This window comes from Prunus mume, linkage group LG7, assembly GCF_029339155.1.
Source record: "Prunus mume cultivar Tortuosa linkage group LG7, ASM2933915v1, whole genome shotgun sequence".
In the NCBI taxonomy this organism is placed as follows: Eukaryota; Viridiplantae; Streptophyta; class Magnoliopsida; order Rosales; family Rosaceae; genus Prunus; species Prunus mume.
The window spans coordinates 10,493,120-10,505,682 of record NC_142704.1 but is presented as its reverse complement, the minus strand read 5'-3'; the positions used below and the strand labels follow the sequence as shown (position 1 = coordinate 10,505,682).

The 12,563-nt window shown below is 38.4% G+C and overlaps 3 protein-coding genes across 3 annotated transcripts; 2 read left to right on the top strand and 1 right to left on the bottom strand.

Annotated features, from left to right (window-relative positions):
* Positions 1-633: 633 nt before the first annotated feature.
* Positions 634-2,775, top strand: LOC103338685 (Galactose mutarotase-like superfamily protein). The gene is made up of 5 exons (XM_008241919.2): positions 634-863; positions 992-1,041; positions 1,373-1,499; positions 1,771-1,875; positions 1,957-2,775. The coding sequence occupies exons 1-5, from the start codon at positions 749-751 to the stop codon at positions 2,577-2,579; spliced, it is 1,020 nt and encodes a 339-aa protein (XP_008240141.1). The 5' UTR covers positions 634-748; the 3' UTR covers positions 2,580-2,775.
* A 1,781-nt stretch (positions 2,776-4,556) lies between these two features.
* LOC103338686 (Vacuolar protein sorting-associated protein 26) lies at positions 4,557-7,593 on the bottom strand. Its single transcript, XM_008241920.3, has 11 exons — positions 7,447-7,593; positions 7,258-7,350; positions 7,005-7,069; positions 6,621-6,675; positions 6,276-6,365; positions 6,041-6,125; positions 5,822-5,917; positions 5,495-5,679; positions 5,324-5,412; positions 4,926-5,025; positions 4,557-4,849 (listed from the first exon to the last, which is right to left on the bottom strand). Exons 1-11 carry the CDS (start codon positions 7,495-7,497, stop codon positions 4,805-4,807), a joined length of 954 nt encoding a protein of 317 aa, XP_008240142.2. The 5' UTR covers positions 7,498-7,593; the 3' UTR covers positions 4,557-4,804.
* A 122-nt stretch (positions 7,594-7,715) lies between these two features.
* On the top strand, positions 7,716-11,772 carry EBS5 (HCP-like superfamily protein). Its single transcript, XM_008241921.3, has 6 exons — positions 7,716-8,357; positions 8,477-8,968; positions 9,237-9,452; positions 9,696-10,019; positions 10,135-10,377; positions 11,242-11,772. The coding sequence occupies exons 1-6, from the start codon at positions 7,803-7,805 to the stop codon at positions 11,461-11,463; spliced, it is 2,052 nt and encodes a 683-aa protein (XP_008240143.3). The 5' UTR covers positions 7,716-7,802; the 3' UTR covers positions 11,464-11,772.
* Positions 11,773-12,563: the final 791 nt, after the last annotated feature.

Here is a 12,563-nt window from a genome sequence, read left to right as displayed (position 1 = left end):
CTTTTCAATTTCCATACCGTTATCTGTCCTCTCTTTTATCTCTTTATGATAGCAGAAGTAAATAGGTAGAGAGATATCTCCATTATTGTTAGTTACACACCAAATCTCAAGTTTAAGCTGTCACAGGAGTATGGATAAATCCCATTCCTCCACTCCCAATTCTTTTTTTTTATTATTCATTAAAAAAGCAGAAGTATGGGACTTACAACTGAGGAGAGAGAATTCTCCAGGTATCATGTTTTCTGGGTCACTCTTATTTCTGTGTACTTGGCTCCTGGGAGAATATGGACGCAGGGACCGTACGGACGACGATTGAGACGCCATTGCAGGAGTTGGAGTTCTCCTGAGGTCAGGTTTTGGCAGTTGGGTTTCCCTCGGATACTGACTCAAACAAAACGCACAGTAGTAGAGAAATTTGATAAAACCAAATGATGTGCTCAATTGGCAAATATTTTCACGTACGACAAAGGACCTTGGGGAAAATTTGCCAATACGAAGAATATACAAAGTCGTTTCTACCCTACTAGGCGACATAATATGTAAGGGCATCTATGACATTTCAATTTGACACGAGATTGACAGATAGAGAACAGGATGAACTAGGAACCATGTTGGCAACATATCTGGGAGAGATGACGTCACCCCACCACAACAACTTAAAAGGAGGAGAACGGTAAGCATCAGAATCCAAAAACGTCTCTATCTCTCTCCTTCTCTCGCTCTGTTACGCTCTTGAGTCTTGGCAACAATGGCAGATCAGAACCAGAAAGCAGAAATCTTTGAGCTGAACAATGGGACCATGCGTGTCTTCATCACTAACTATGGCTGCACCATCACCTCCTTATCTGTTCCTGGAAAAGATGGTATCTAAGGAGATTTCCTTTTTCTATCGATCTGTCTGCTGTTTTAGTAGGCAGTTTTATTGTATGGTATTTGTAGTCATCTGAGAAAATGTTGCTGATGTTTGGATTGGTTGGTGTGAATTTTGAAGGAAAATTGGCTGATGTTGTTCTTGGATTCGACTCAGTTGACCCGTATATGGTAAATTTTATTCCATTTTTTCTGCCAACCCGTTTGATTTTTCTTCCTGTTGTTTGTGATATCGTGCAAAAATTGATTCTTTGTGTGTAGATCAGCTGTTTTCATAGTAGAGCAAGGGAATTATTTGTTGAAGTTGTCAATTTGGTGAACCAAAAATGAAGGAATTTGGAGATTTAATGTGAATGCTATCCAATGTCTTTTTTCTCTGTTGAGGGATCAGTTGTTGGGATTGAACTGTTAGAATTTTACATTTGGAATGGGAATGATGAGCTTTTGTACTTGTGTTTAAATATGTATTTTCCTCGGGAAATGCCATCTCTTGTGTGATCAGCAAGGGCTTGCTCCTTATTTTGGCTGCATTGTGGGTCGGGTCGCAAATAGAATCAAAGATGGAAAATTTACACTCAACGGAACTGACTACTCTTTGCCTGTCAACAGACCTCCAAACAGTCTCCATGGTATGGATTTGTCCAGTTTTTCATTTTCAAGGCCTTTGTTGCCATCAACTTTTTCTGTTTATTTTCGATTTGCCTAAATTTTCTGCTAAATTTATATTGTTTGAATCATAGCATAGACAATACAAATACTTTCCTTCATTCACTTTCTTGAAGAATGCAGGGGATATGGTGTTTAGAAGACTTGTCTGATTGGCATTTGATTTTCTTGCTGATATTTGCACAACTGAATTCACGTGGTATACATCCTGCTGATTTTTTGTCCTCTCATTAGGTGGTCACAAGGGGTATGATAAGCAGATATGGGAGGTAGCTGAACATAAAAAAGGCGATAATGGATCCATCACTTTTAAGTATCATAGTCGTGATGGGGAGGAAGGTTCTCTCTCTCTTCTCTCTTCTCTCTCTCTCTCTCTCTCTCTCTCTCTCTCTCTCATTTTTATTTTTTGCCTTGCAATAGGTTACCCAGGTAATCTTTCTTTGACTGCAACTTATACGCTTACTTCAACCACATCAATGAGACTTGACATGGAAGCAGTACCTGAGAACAAGCCCACCCCAGTCAGTTTAGCTCAGCACACCTACTGGAACTTAGCTGGCCATAACTCGGGGAACATACTCGACCATGCAATTCAAATCTGGGCAAACCATGTTACCCCCGTGGATGAAAACACAGTCCCAACAGGTGAAATCAAGCCAGTTAAAGGCACACCCTTTGATTTCACTGCTCAGAAGAGGATCGGTGAGTCCATCCATGAGGTCGGTATAGGGTATGACCACAACTATGTGCTGGACTGTGGGGAAGAGAAAGAAGGCCTGAAACATGCTGCAAGAGTGAGGGACCCATCCAGCTCAAGGGTCCTTAACCTATGGAGCAATGCCCCCGGGATGCAGTTTTACACTGCAAATTATGTCAATGGGGTTGTTGGCAAAGGAGGCGCTGTCTATGGAAAGCATGCCGGGCTCTGTTTGGAGACACAGGGGTTCCCAAATGCAATAAACACGCCAAACTTCCCGTCCATTGTGGTTCAACCTGGTGAGAAGTACAGACACAGCATGTTGTTTGAGTTTTCAGTTGAATAAGCGTAAGTAATTCTGTTGAACTCTATTGAGGAGCAGATATCTGAGTATGGTTTACATTTGGTTTGCTCACTGCCTACAAGTGTTTAGAGCCTGAATGAAATCGTAATAAATGATGAGATGCTTTGCTTATGTTAGAATTATTCTTTGTGAAGGACCTTTTATTTTATTTTATTAACTCCTTCCTTGTTTGAGCTTATTTGAAATTTCAGTTCCTTGAACATTTTGATCACTTTGGTACACCTATTTTCAAACGTATCAGCAACTACAATCCATTTCAGAAGGCAGTTTATTCCCCCTAAATAATTCTAACAATAATATAAACTAGTAGAAGTAATTTGCAATAAAATATTTGCGGCAGACTGATGCTTCAGCTTTCAACAGCATCCCAAAGTGAACTGCTAAAATTATAGCAACCAAAGCAGAAGATTTCAAAAGCAAATCTCTATTTTTATACTGCAAAAGTAAATTCTTATACAAGCAATTTTATACTCTGAAATTCAACGTTCTTTGAGCCACAAAATGTTGATGGATCTCTATTTTTTGTTGTTGCATTTATGGGTTTAAGCCCTATTATTTCTTATAAATAAAATCTATTTTCTATTCTTGCCCAATGGGCTAATAACTGGAAACAATTAGAATGTGAAGTATCAGAAAGAATTTATATTTTCATTCTCCAATATCGTGTGTGTAAATAAAATAATTGAAGAAATAAGTCTAGCACAGTGGGCTAGTGGTATTTTAGCCCTAAGCACTACAATAATATGACAAAATTGTATATTTAACGAGTATAGCTGTGCGGCTATAAAAAAAATAAAAACTGTATTACCGAGCGGCTATACTCTTTACATATATTCGAATAGTTTAGCCGTAGCTCCGGTCGGCTATATTCTTCACATATATTCGACTATTTTGAAAGCATTAACGCACGGCCTTACACTTTAAAAATTAAAAAATAAAAACATATAGCCGCGCGGCTATACTCTAACTAAATTAAAAGGGTATAGCCGACCGGCTGTACTACGCTTATTCGAATATTGTAAGTATAGTCGCGCGGCTATACCCTTCAACAATAATGTATAGCCGGACGGCTATACTATTTACATATATTCGAATATTTTAACAGTATAGCCGCGTGGCTATACACAGCGTATAGCCGCACGGCTATATGCTTGACATAATATTCGAATATTTTAAAGGTAAATCTGCGAGGCTATACACTCAATAATTTTTAAAAAAAAGTTTAAAAAGAGTACAGCCGCGCGGCCATACGCTTGCCATATAATTTTTTTTAAAAGAAACCAACCGTATAGCCGTGCGGCTATACGGTTTACATATATTTGACTATTTTTAAGTATAGCCGTTTGGATATACGCTTCAATTGTATATTTTAAAAGTAAATTCTTATACATGCTATTTCATACTTTGAAATTTAACATTCTTTGATCCACAAAATGTTGGTGGATCCCTATTTAATTGTTGTTGTATTTATGGGTTTAACGCATATTATTTCATACAAATAAAATATGTTTTTTATTCATGCCCAATGGTAAAAGCTAGAAATTATTATAATGGGAGGTATTGGAAAGAATTTATATTCTCATTCTTCAATATCCCTTGTATAAATAAAATAATTAAAGATATAAGTCTAGCGCAATGGGCTAAAGTGGTATTTTAGCCCTAAGCCCCAAAAAAATATGTCAAAATTTTATATTCGGATACTATACTTTTAAAAAATAAAATAAAAACAGTATAGCCAGTCAACGATACTCTTTCAAAAAAAAAAAAAAAAGTATAACCGCGCTCCTATACTTTTAAAATATTCAAATATATTTAAAGAGTATAGCCGATCGGCTATACCATTAAAAAAATAACGGTTGGCTATACCCTTCTAAAATTAAAAAAATAACGGTATAGCCTCGTGTGCATAGCCCTAGGTTTCAAATTAACACAAAGGCTTATCTATGATAAATATTGCCATGTCAGAACGTATTTTTTTTGAAGTTATGATGTTTTTTTTAAATGATCCATTCACATACTTCCATATTTTGAAGGTTTCAAATGTGTTCATGTTCTTGTACTTTTCTCGAGGCCTAGAGACACCTAGGAAGTCCTCTAATAAGGCCCAATATGGGAAAGAGGAGCAAAATGACCAGCAAAGCGTATGTTGCAGCTCCGTTCTTCTCCCTGTAATGGGTTTGACTGCTTATTTCCTACTAGCCTTCCTCTCACCTTGTTCGAACAAGTTCAAGCGGTAAACTTTCCATTGCAAGCTGAAATTCAGAATGCAACGAGAATCAGATATGAAAATATCTCTCAGTTTCAGTAAAAAGCTGAAATGATGCTTACCCATAGTCTGGGAGTTGTAGGATCAGATTTTGAATGCACTTTCGCTACATCTGATTGAAAGGTTATGACGATGGCAACTTTAAATTCTATGGAAAATGGACTGCACAAAAAGTTAACAAAGGAGTGAGTTGACGTGAACAAACTACTGTTTTGAGGATTAAATGGCGCTACCGCACAAACAGAGCAGATTTAGCATATCATACGGTTGCACAATGCAGTGGTTCGTACGCAGTACAAATAGTGCTTGGGTTCTCATCAACAACTAAAAAACTTAAATTAATGAACACCCCAACTGCCAATGATCATGAAATCATGTGATGTGACATTCAACAGTATAAAACGGATGTTCAAATGTCTAGCTTGAGGTGCAAAGCAAATCATCTAGTTGGGGAACTTACCCAGCTAAGACGGTAGGACAAGTCAAAAGACGGGGAAGTATAACATAAATGGGTAGAGTCATATTACGGCAGACATCTCCATCTGCTATCTGATATATCAAGAGGAAGCCCAAAAAAATGTTAGTGACAAGTTGAGTTGAATACGTTAATGAGATGAGAAAGGGTGCATGCCTGTGTAGTCTGAATCAGAGACTGTTCAGTTACTATTTTCTCCCCAAGAAGGATTGACTCCACACGAAGCAAGTGCATGTCAATCGAAGAAATCGGAACTGCAGACGCTTCTACTGTTAGTTCACCAACAATGGGATCTGATAAACAACATTGAGTGGACATTTTCCCAATAACCCGGAATCCACCTATTTCAGCAATACCAATCATAAGTTGATCATGTCATGACACATTCAACATCTTCCAAAATGAAATTAGAAGTTAAATGGAACACATAGTTTCTATATGATACTTTTTTTTTCTTAGGCATGCGAAGGAAAGAAGCAAAACCTGACTTTAGTTCAGGAAGTAGCGGATGCCTTTGAGTATCCTGAGTAAGGTAAAAGATAACCATCTCCGGAGAAACTGGTCGCTCAAGAAGATCAGCTAAAAGACAAAATATCATAAGCATTAACTTTAATTGAAGTATTTAAGTGAAATTACAAAGAAAAGGTAAAACCATTTAGTACCTGTAAATATATTACATACGAAAGTACATTCAAAACCTACCTTTATCACTTTCAACTATGAACTCCATTGTTGTAGATAATGATTTATGCAGGTATCCTCTCGATATATCTACAGTTAATAAATACTATGGAACATTTTATTAATCATCAGGTTTCAGATAAATACAAAAATAAAATGCATTACAAAGGTGGGAATTTGGAATTGGCACCAATGATTCTCAAGTCAGAGTGTGAACCACTGAACATTTTCACTTCTTAAAGATAAAAATATGCACCTGAATGTTAATATTTGCTCCATGGAAGGTCTCATAGAACCTTTCCAGGTTCTTTTCTCCTGGCTGCTTGATATTCATGGAAAATGGAATCTGCCACAAACATGAACTATAATTTGCAAATTCACCTCCAACTAAACAAAAGGAAAAGATGCAAGTTTACTAAGATAAAAGCAGCTTTGAATGCACAACGGGATTTATATTGTGACTTGAAATATGAAAGAGGCCATGGCAGTCAAATTTACTACTGGTACCATACATTGTTGGAATATCATAGTGATTCAAGGTTTAAACATCTTTTCTTCCAAGTTTAAAACAACTGTTAAAATTGAATTACTTCGAAGATACCTCTGATGTGCCTGAAGCAATCTTTCCAGAAGGTCTAACCTCAATAATTTTATTCCTGTTTCCAAGTAAGTAAAACAAATCAGTTGTGGAAAACCTCATCCGAGGCAAAGAGGACATAAGAAAGAATAAAAATTTGAGTTCATTTGCCCCAATCCCTTCGTAATTAGAAACAAGATATTGGATTATTTTTACCACAATTGCAATAGTGTACCTCAAGGTTAATAAATGGGACTGCAATTACACAAACCTACCAAAATCAAATGCAGCATAAAAGTTACGGAGTTCAATTTCTGCCAGTTACAATACTTTACAAGGCAAGAAAATTGAAAATTGAAATCCAAGAACCAGCAAACAATGTCCAAGAGCTATGAAAATCGCACTCACACAATGGAAATAGGCTTGGCAACACCAACCAAAGTCTCGATAACTCCCGCCGATCCTCCACGAACCTGTAGAAAACAATAATAGTAATCATGAACCAGAAACAGCAAAAGGACCTTGCCACCTATTCGCTTCATTCTGAAACATTCAGTAATAAAAGATACGATTTTTAAGAAGAAAAACAATATATAAAAAAATTGAAGAGTTTGATTTTTATTGATTTTATCGGGAACTAAACAGAGGGGAAAATCCGAACCTGCAAGTTGACAGATCCGTTAACAGCGAGGCGAATTCCATAGTGGGAGATTGAAGAAGAAGACCTCACTCTGATTTTACCCTCAACAACTTCCTGAAATTCCATCTCATCATCATCTTCATCATATATTTCTTGTATAATTAGTAACAGAGAGAGAGAGAGAGAGAGAGAGAGAGAGAAAGCAGTTACAGAAGGGCGATAGACGCGATTAATTCGTGAAAGTTTGAGCTCTATCGACATTGTTAACGACGCAGAGCAGAGCAGGTTGCAGGAGCTCAGCAAGTCAGCAAGTATGGTGGTGACTATACTCTTCTATAATCTATACACATATACACGAGCGCAATGTACGTCTGCTTACGTGGCAAAAATTGATTGGCAAAATGACTGCATTCTACGTGGCAAGTAGCAACCGAAACAAATTTTACAACTAACGCCCATCCCAATATTAACCCTCGCTCTCAACTTAACGTTGTTTCCCAAATTCCTAGTCATCTTCCTCCTCTGCCTTCTTCTTCATCTTCTCCGTTCTGTTATTTGGCAAAGCAATGAATTTTGCAACTCGGAAACTCATCTTCGCTCTCCTGATTGTCTCTCTCTACCCTCTCTCTCTCTTCGCTCGGCCGTATGTTCTCGTCCTCTCTCAAGACGACCTCTTAAACACCCCCAACTCGCCCGACGACTCACCGCCTGTCGACTCGACTCAAAATGACTCGCCCGAGTGGGATGAGTTTGGCGACTCCGGCTCCCCACAGTCCGAGGAGGAGCTCGACCCGGGCTCCTGGCGCCCCATCTTCGAGCCCGACCCCTTTAGGCCCGACCTGGCCAACAACCCGGACGAACGCTATTACTCCACCGTATCCAAATTAATCAAGTCCGTCAGCTCCGGCGACACGACGCTCATGGACGACGCCGTTTCGGAGATCGAGGAATCAGCTTCCCGCGGTCTCCCTCACACGCGGTCCGTGCTGGGGTTTCTGTACGCTACGGGCCAGATGAGGAAGCAGAACAAAGCCAAGGCCTTCACGTACCACTACTTCGCTTCCGAGGGTGGTAACATGCAGTCGAAGATGGCTCTCGCTTATACTTACTTTAGGCAAGATGTATGGAAACCCTGGCTGGCTCTTCAAATTTTAGCGATCTGTGTTTGGTTGCAGCTATAAAAAGGAGGAAATTCAAGGATTGATTTTGTTTTTGCCTTTGTCTTTTGTTTGGTTTGCAGATGTTTGACAAAGCAGTGAAGCTTTACTCGGAATTAGCCGAGGCAGCAGTGAATAGCTTCCTAATTTCGAAGGACTCGCCGGTGATCGAGCCAGTGAGGATCCACAATGGAGCTGAGGAGAACAAGGAGGCATTGAGGAAGAGCAGAGGCGAAGAAGATGAGGACTTTCAGATTTTGGAGTACCAAGCTCAGAAGGGAAACTCTGCGGCAATGTATAAGATTGGACTCTTTTACTATTTTGGGCTGAGAGGGTTGAGGCGCGACCATGCCAAGGCGTTGTCGTGGTTTTTGAAAGCGTTGGAGAAGGGAGAGCCTCGGGCGATGGAGCTGCTTGGGGAGATTTATGCTAGAGGAGCTGGGGTTGAGAGGAATTACACCAAGGCTCTGGAGTGGCTTACACTCGCAGCCAAACAGGAGCTTTATTCAGCCTATAACGGGATGGGCTATTTGTATGTTAAAGGATATGGGGTGGAGAAGAAGAACTACACCAAAGTAAGAACTACACCAAAAAAGAACTACCTGTATTTATAAGCTCTATGCGTTCTTATATTTTGAAAACTATGTTATGTTACTGATTGTTGTTACCTTTATCATTTTTTATAAACGATCACTGGGAATAAAATTCCACATTGCTAGTCGTAATAGTTTCTCAGAGCATAGTTTTCCTATGAAAGTTCCTTCCAAATTCCAATACATTGGTAGGTTGTTTCATTCATTCATATGTTACATCTAATCCTTTTCATCATCCTTTTAATCACAGGCAAAAGAGTATTTTGAGAAGGCTGCTGATAATGAAGACGCAGGGGGGCACTATAACCTAGGAGTAATGTATCTCAAAGGGATTGGGGTAAAGAGAGATGTGAAACTTGCATGTAAATACTTTATAGTGGCTGCTAATGCTGGTCAACCCAAGGCATTCTACCAGCTGGGAAAGATGTTTCATACTGGAGTTGGGCTTAAGAAAAATCTTCCCAGGGTAAACTCACAGTTATTTTCTCTTAAATTAGTTTGGTTTGTTTTTAGCTTTCCATGTCCTTTCTTTTTCCCCTAAAGAACAAAATATGCAATAGAAGAGATTTGAGGAGATTTATTTTATTTTCTTCTACTATTTGTGGAAATGAAAAAGTGATTTGTCATTTAATAAGTAAATGATCTTAAGATGCACCAACACACTTGCACTGATAATTCCAATTCATAATTAAGATTTAATTCGTTTCAGGCCACTGTATTGTACAAACTAGTTGCAGAAAGGGGACCGTGGAACTCCTTGTCCAGATGGGCACTAGAATCATACTTAAAAGGGGACATGGGCAAGGCATTCTTCTTGTATTCAAGGATGGCTGAGTTAGGCTATGAGGTAGCGCAAAGTAATGCTGCATGGATTCTTGACAAATATGGAGAACGTAGCATGTGCATAGGAGAATCCGGTTTCTGCACGGATGCAGAAAGGCATCAGCGTGCTCATTCATTGTGGTGGCAAGCATCTGAGCAGGGTAATGAACATGCTGCTTTGCTGATTGGGGATGCATATTACTATGGTCAGGTAGGTGTCTCAGGATGAAATATGTTTGTCACTACTCTATCTTCAGGATCTATCATTAGAGTTACGCAGCTTGATCTCTCCTTGACTGTTTTTCTTTTCCTTCTTCGTTTCTTAGGGTACTGAGAGAGATTATGAACGTGCGGCAGAGGCTTACAAGCATGCCAAGGCCCAGTCTAATGCACAAGCCATGTTCAACCTTGGTTACATGCATGAGCATGGACAAGGGCTGCCTTTGGATCTTCATCTCGCGAAGCGTTACTATGATCAAGCCCTAGAGATTGATCCGGCAGCAAAGTTGCCTGTCACATTAGCCCTTACAAGCTTATGGATACGAAAAAATTATGCCGATGGTGTCCTGGTTAGTTCTTGTTGATTATCCTTACTGCCTTTTCAAATAATAGTTATAGTAATCACTAATCAGTGGTATCTTGCAATTTTTCAATCAAGAATAGTGTTCAAGTGTCTCAAAGTGTCTCAAAGTGCAGCATTTTCCTTATGGCTGCTGGACCTAGCTTATTTCTAATGCTATTAATAGTGTTATCTGCCAGTTCAAATAGTTCTTAAAATGTGGAAGACTATTCTAATTCTTACTCCTGCAGACAGTTCTTCCAACACCCACTGGGAGTTAAGTGGGTATATTCCTTGATTGATCAAGGTTATTATAGTTGGATCAGCATGATATTGCTTCTGGTTATTATCATCTCCAAACTAAAACCCAGACTCCTTTTTTTTTTTTTTTTTCATATTTAGTTATCAAAGGAAAAAGATCCTTGGTCCCTGTGTGGAAAATATATGGTACTAAATTGACATACATGGAAAGTAGAATGGCTTTTTGAAACCTTTTCTTTTGGGGAATACTGTATTTTACCAGTAAAGTTGGTTATTTCTTCAAAAAGATTATTTGTTGATAAAGTATTAGGAAGTTTAAGAATCAACCATGCTAAATTGTTTGGCTACCGTGTGCCCAAGTTTGCCCAAGTTTTCATGCAAAGTGCTTCAATTGACAAAATGGTAATTAGTGAGTTAGTGAAATTAAGGTTGCTCATATTCCTTTACAGTTTGAATTGTAAATCCCTATTGATATGCAATATCCTTGTAAAAAGTTCTCCCCTTGAAATGCATACTTGATTTGTAGGTCCATGATAGATGAGCATTGATGTAAATCCATTCTCTGAATCTTCATTCGTTCGTTTTCTTTTTCTCCATTTGGGTCTATATGCAGGTCCATGTGATCGATTCATTGCCTGAAGTTTATCCCAAGGTGGAACAATGGGTAGATAATGTGCTTCTAGAGGAAGGAAATGCGACAATATTGACTCTTTTTGTTTGTCTCCTCACTGTCCTATATCTTCGTGAGCGACAACGCAGGCATGCTGTTGCTGCCCCTGGTGGGATGGCTGTGCCACACCACCCGAATGAGCATGTTGCACCAGCACCCTTATAGTTTTGTTGGCAATGGTGGTCTTCAGGAACTACAAGGCTCTTTTTGCCGTTCCATCTGTTAAGAACAAATATTTTCCTCTAGAATGCTTATGTACAGTTATCTGATGCTCAAATTATTTGGAAAAAAAGCTTTTGTTTGGGACAAATTGTACCATAGACATAGAGAGATTTGCGGAAGTAGAAAATAACAGTGCTTTTGCCTCACATATAGAAAACCTTGTATCGCTTCTAAATTTCAGTTAAAGAGGTATGACTCTTTCTCCGCGTTGCCCTGCAGCAGGCTAGAATTCAGTAGATTCATTTTGCATTAGTTTTCGGTACTTCTTAATTTCCGTTGTTGGAGGTAGAACTCTCTTTTCAGTGTGTATCTCTTTTAACTTTAATAAAATGCTTTACGCAAAAACAGAAGATACATTTAAATCAAAGAGAACATGGCTTGAATTGTGAAAATATATGGTGGTTTGTGGAGGCTGAAAAGAGGTGGCATTTTAAACCAAAAAACCGCAAAAATCAACCGACAATTTACTGCAATCGCGGTAAACCGAACCGCATTTGCGGTTGCGGTATTTGATTTTCAAAACTTGCAGTTATCGCAAACCGCAAAGTATATCCGCACGGATGATGAGGTTGAATTCTACAAGGAAATGGAACATATGACAACTTGTAAGTAATTAGTTTATTTATGCTAATGTTATTTATGCTTCTTCTTATAATAAAATGTACTAAACTATGTTGTTTTATTTGTAGATAACATTGGTGCTCAAACAACACAACGGGGTTCTTCAAATCCACTCACCACCAACACTTGAGTTTGTAACATTGGTGCATTGCATTTTCCTTTTAGTTTGTTACTTTAATTCACTTTGAATTGGATTTTTCTTTTTGGTTGTAACTTTAATTCATTTTGCTTTGCATTTTCCTTTTGGTTTGTAACTTTAAAGGATTTGGAATTGAAATGCTTGAGAAGTTTAACTTTAATTAGAATGCTTGGAATTGCAACTTTAATTTTCTTAGGTTGCGAATGCTTGAGAAGTTGAGAAGATTGTGAATTTATATATGCTTGATAAATTAAGGTTGTGTATTTATTTATTTAGGTTGTTA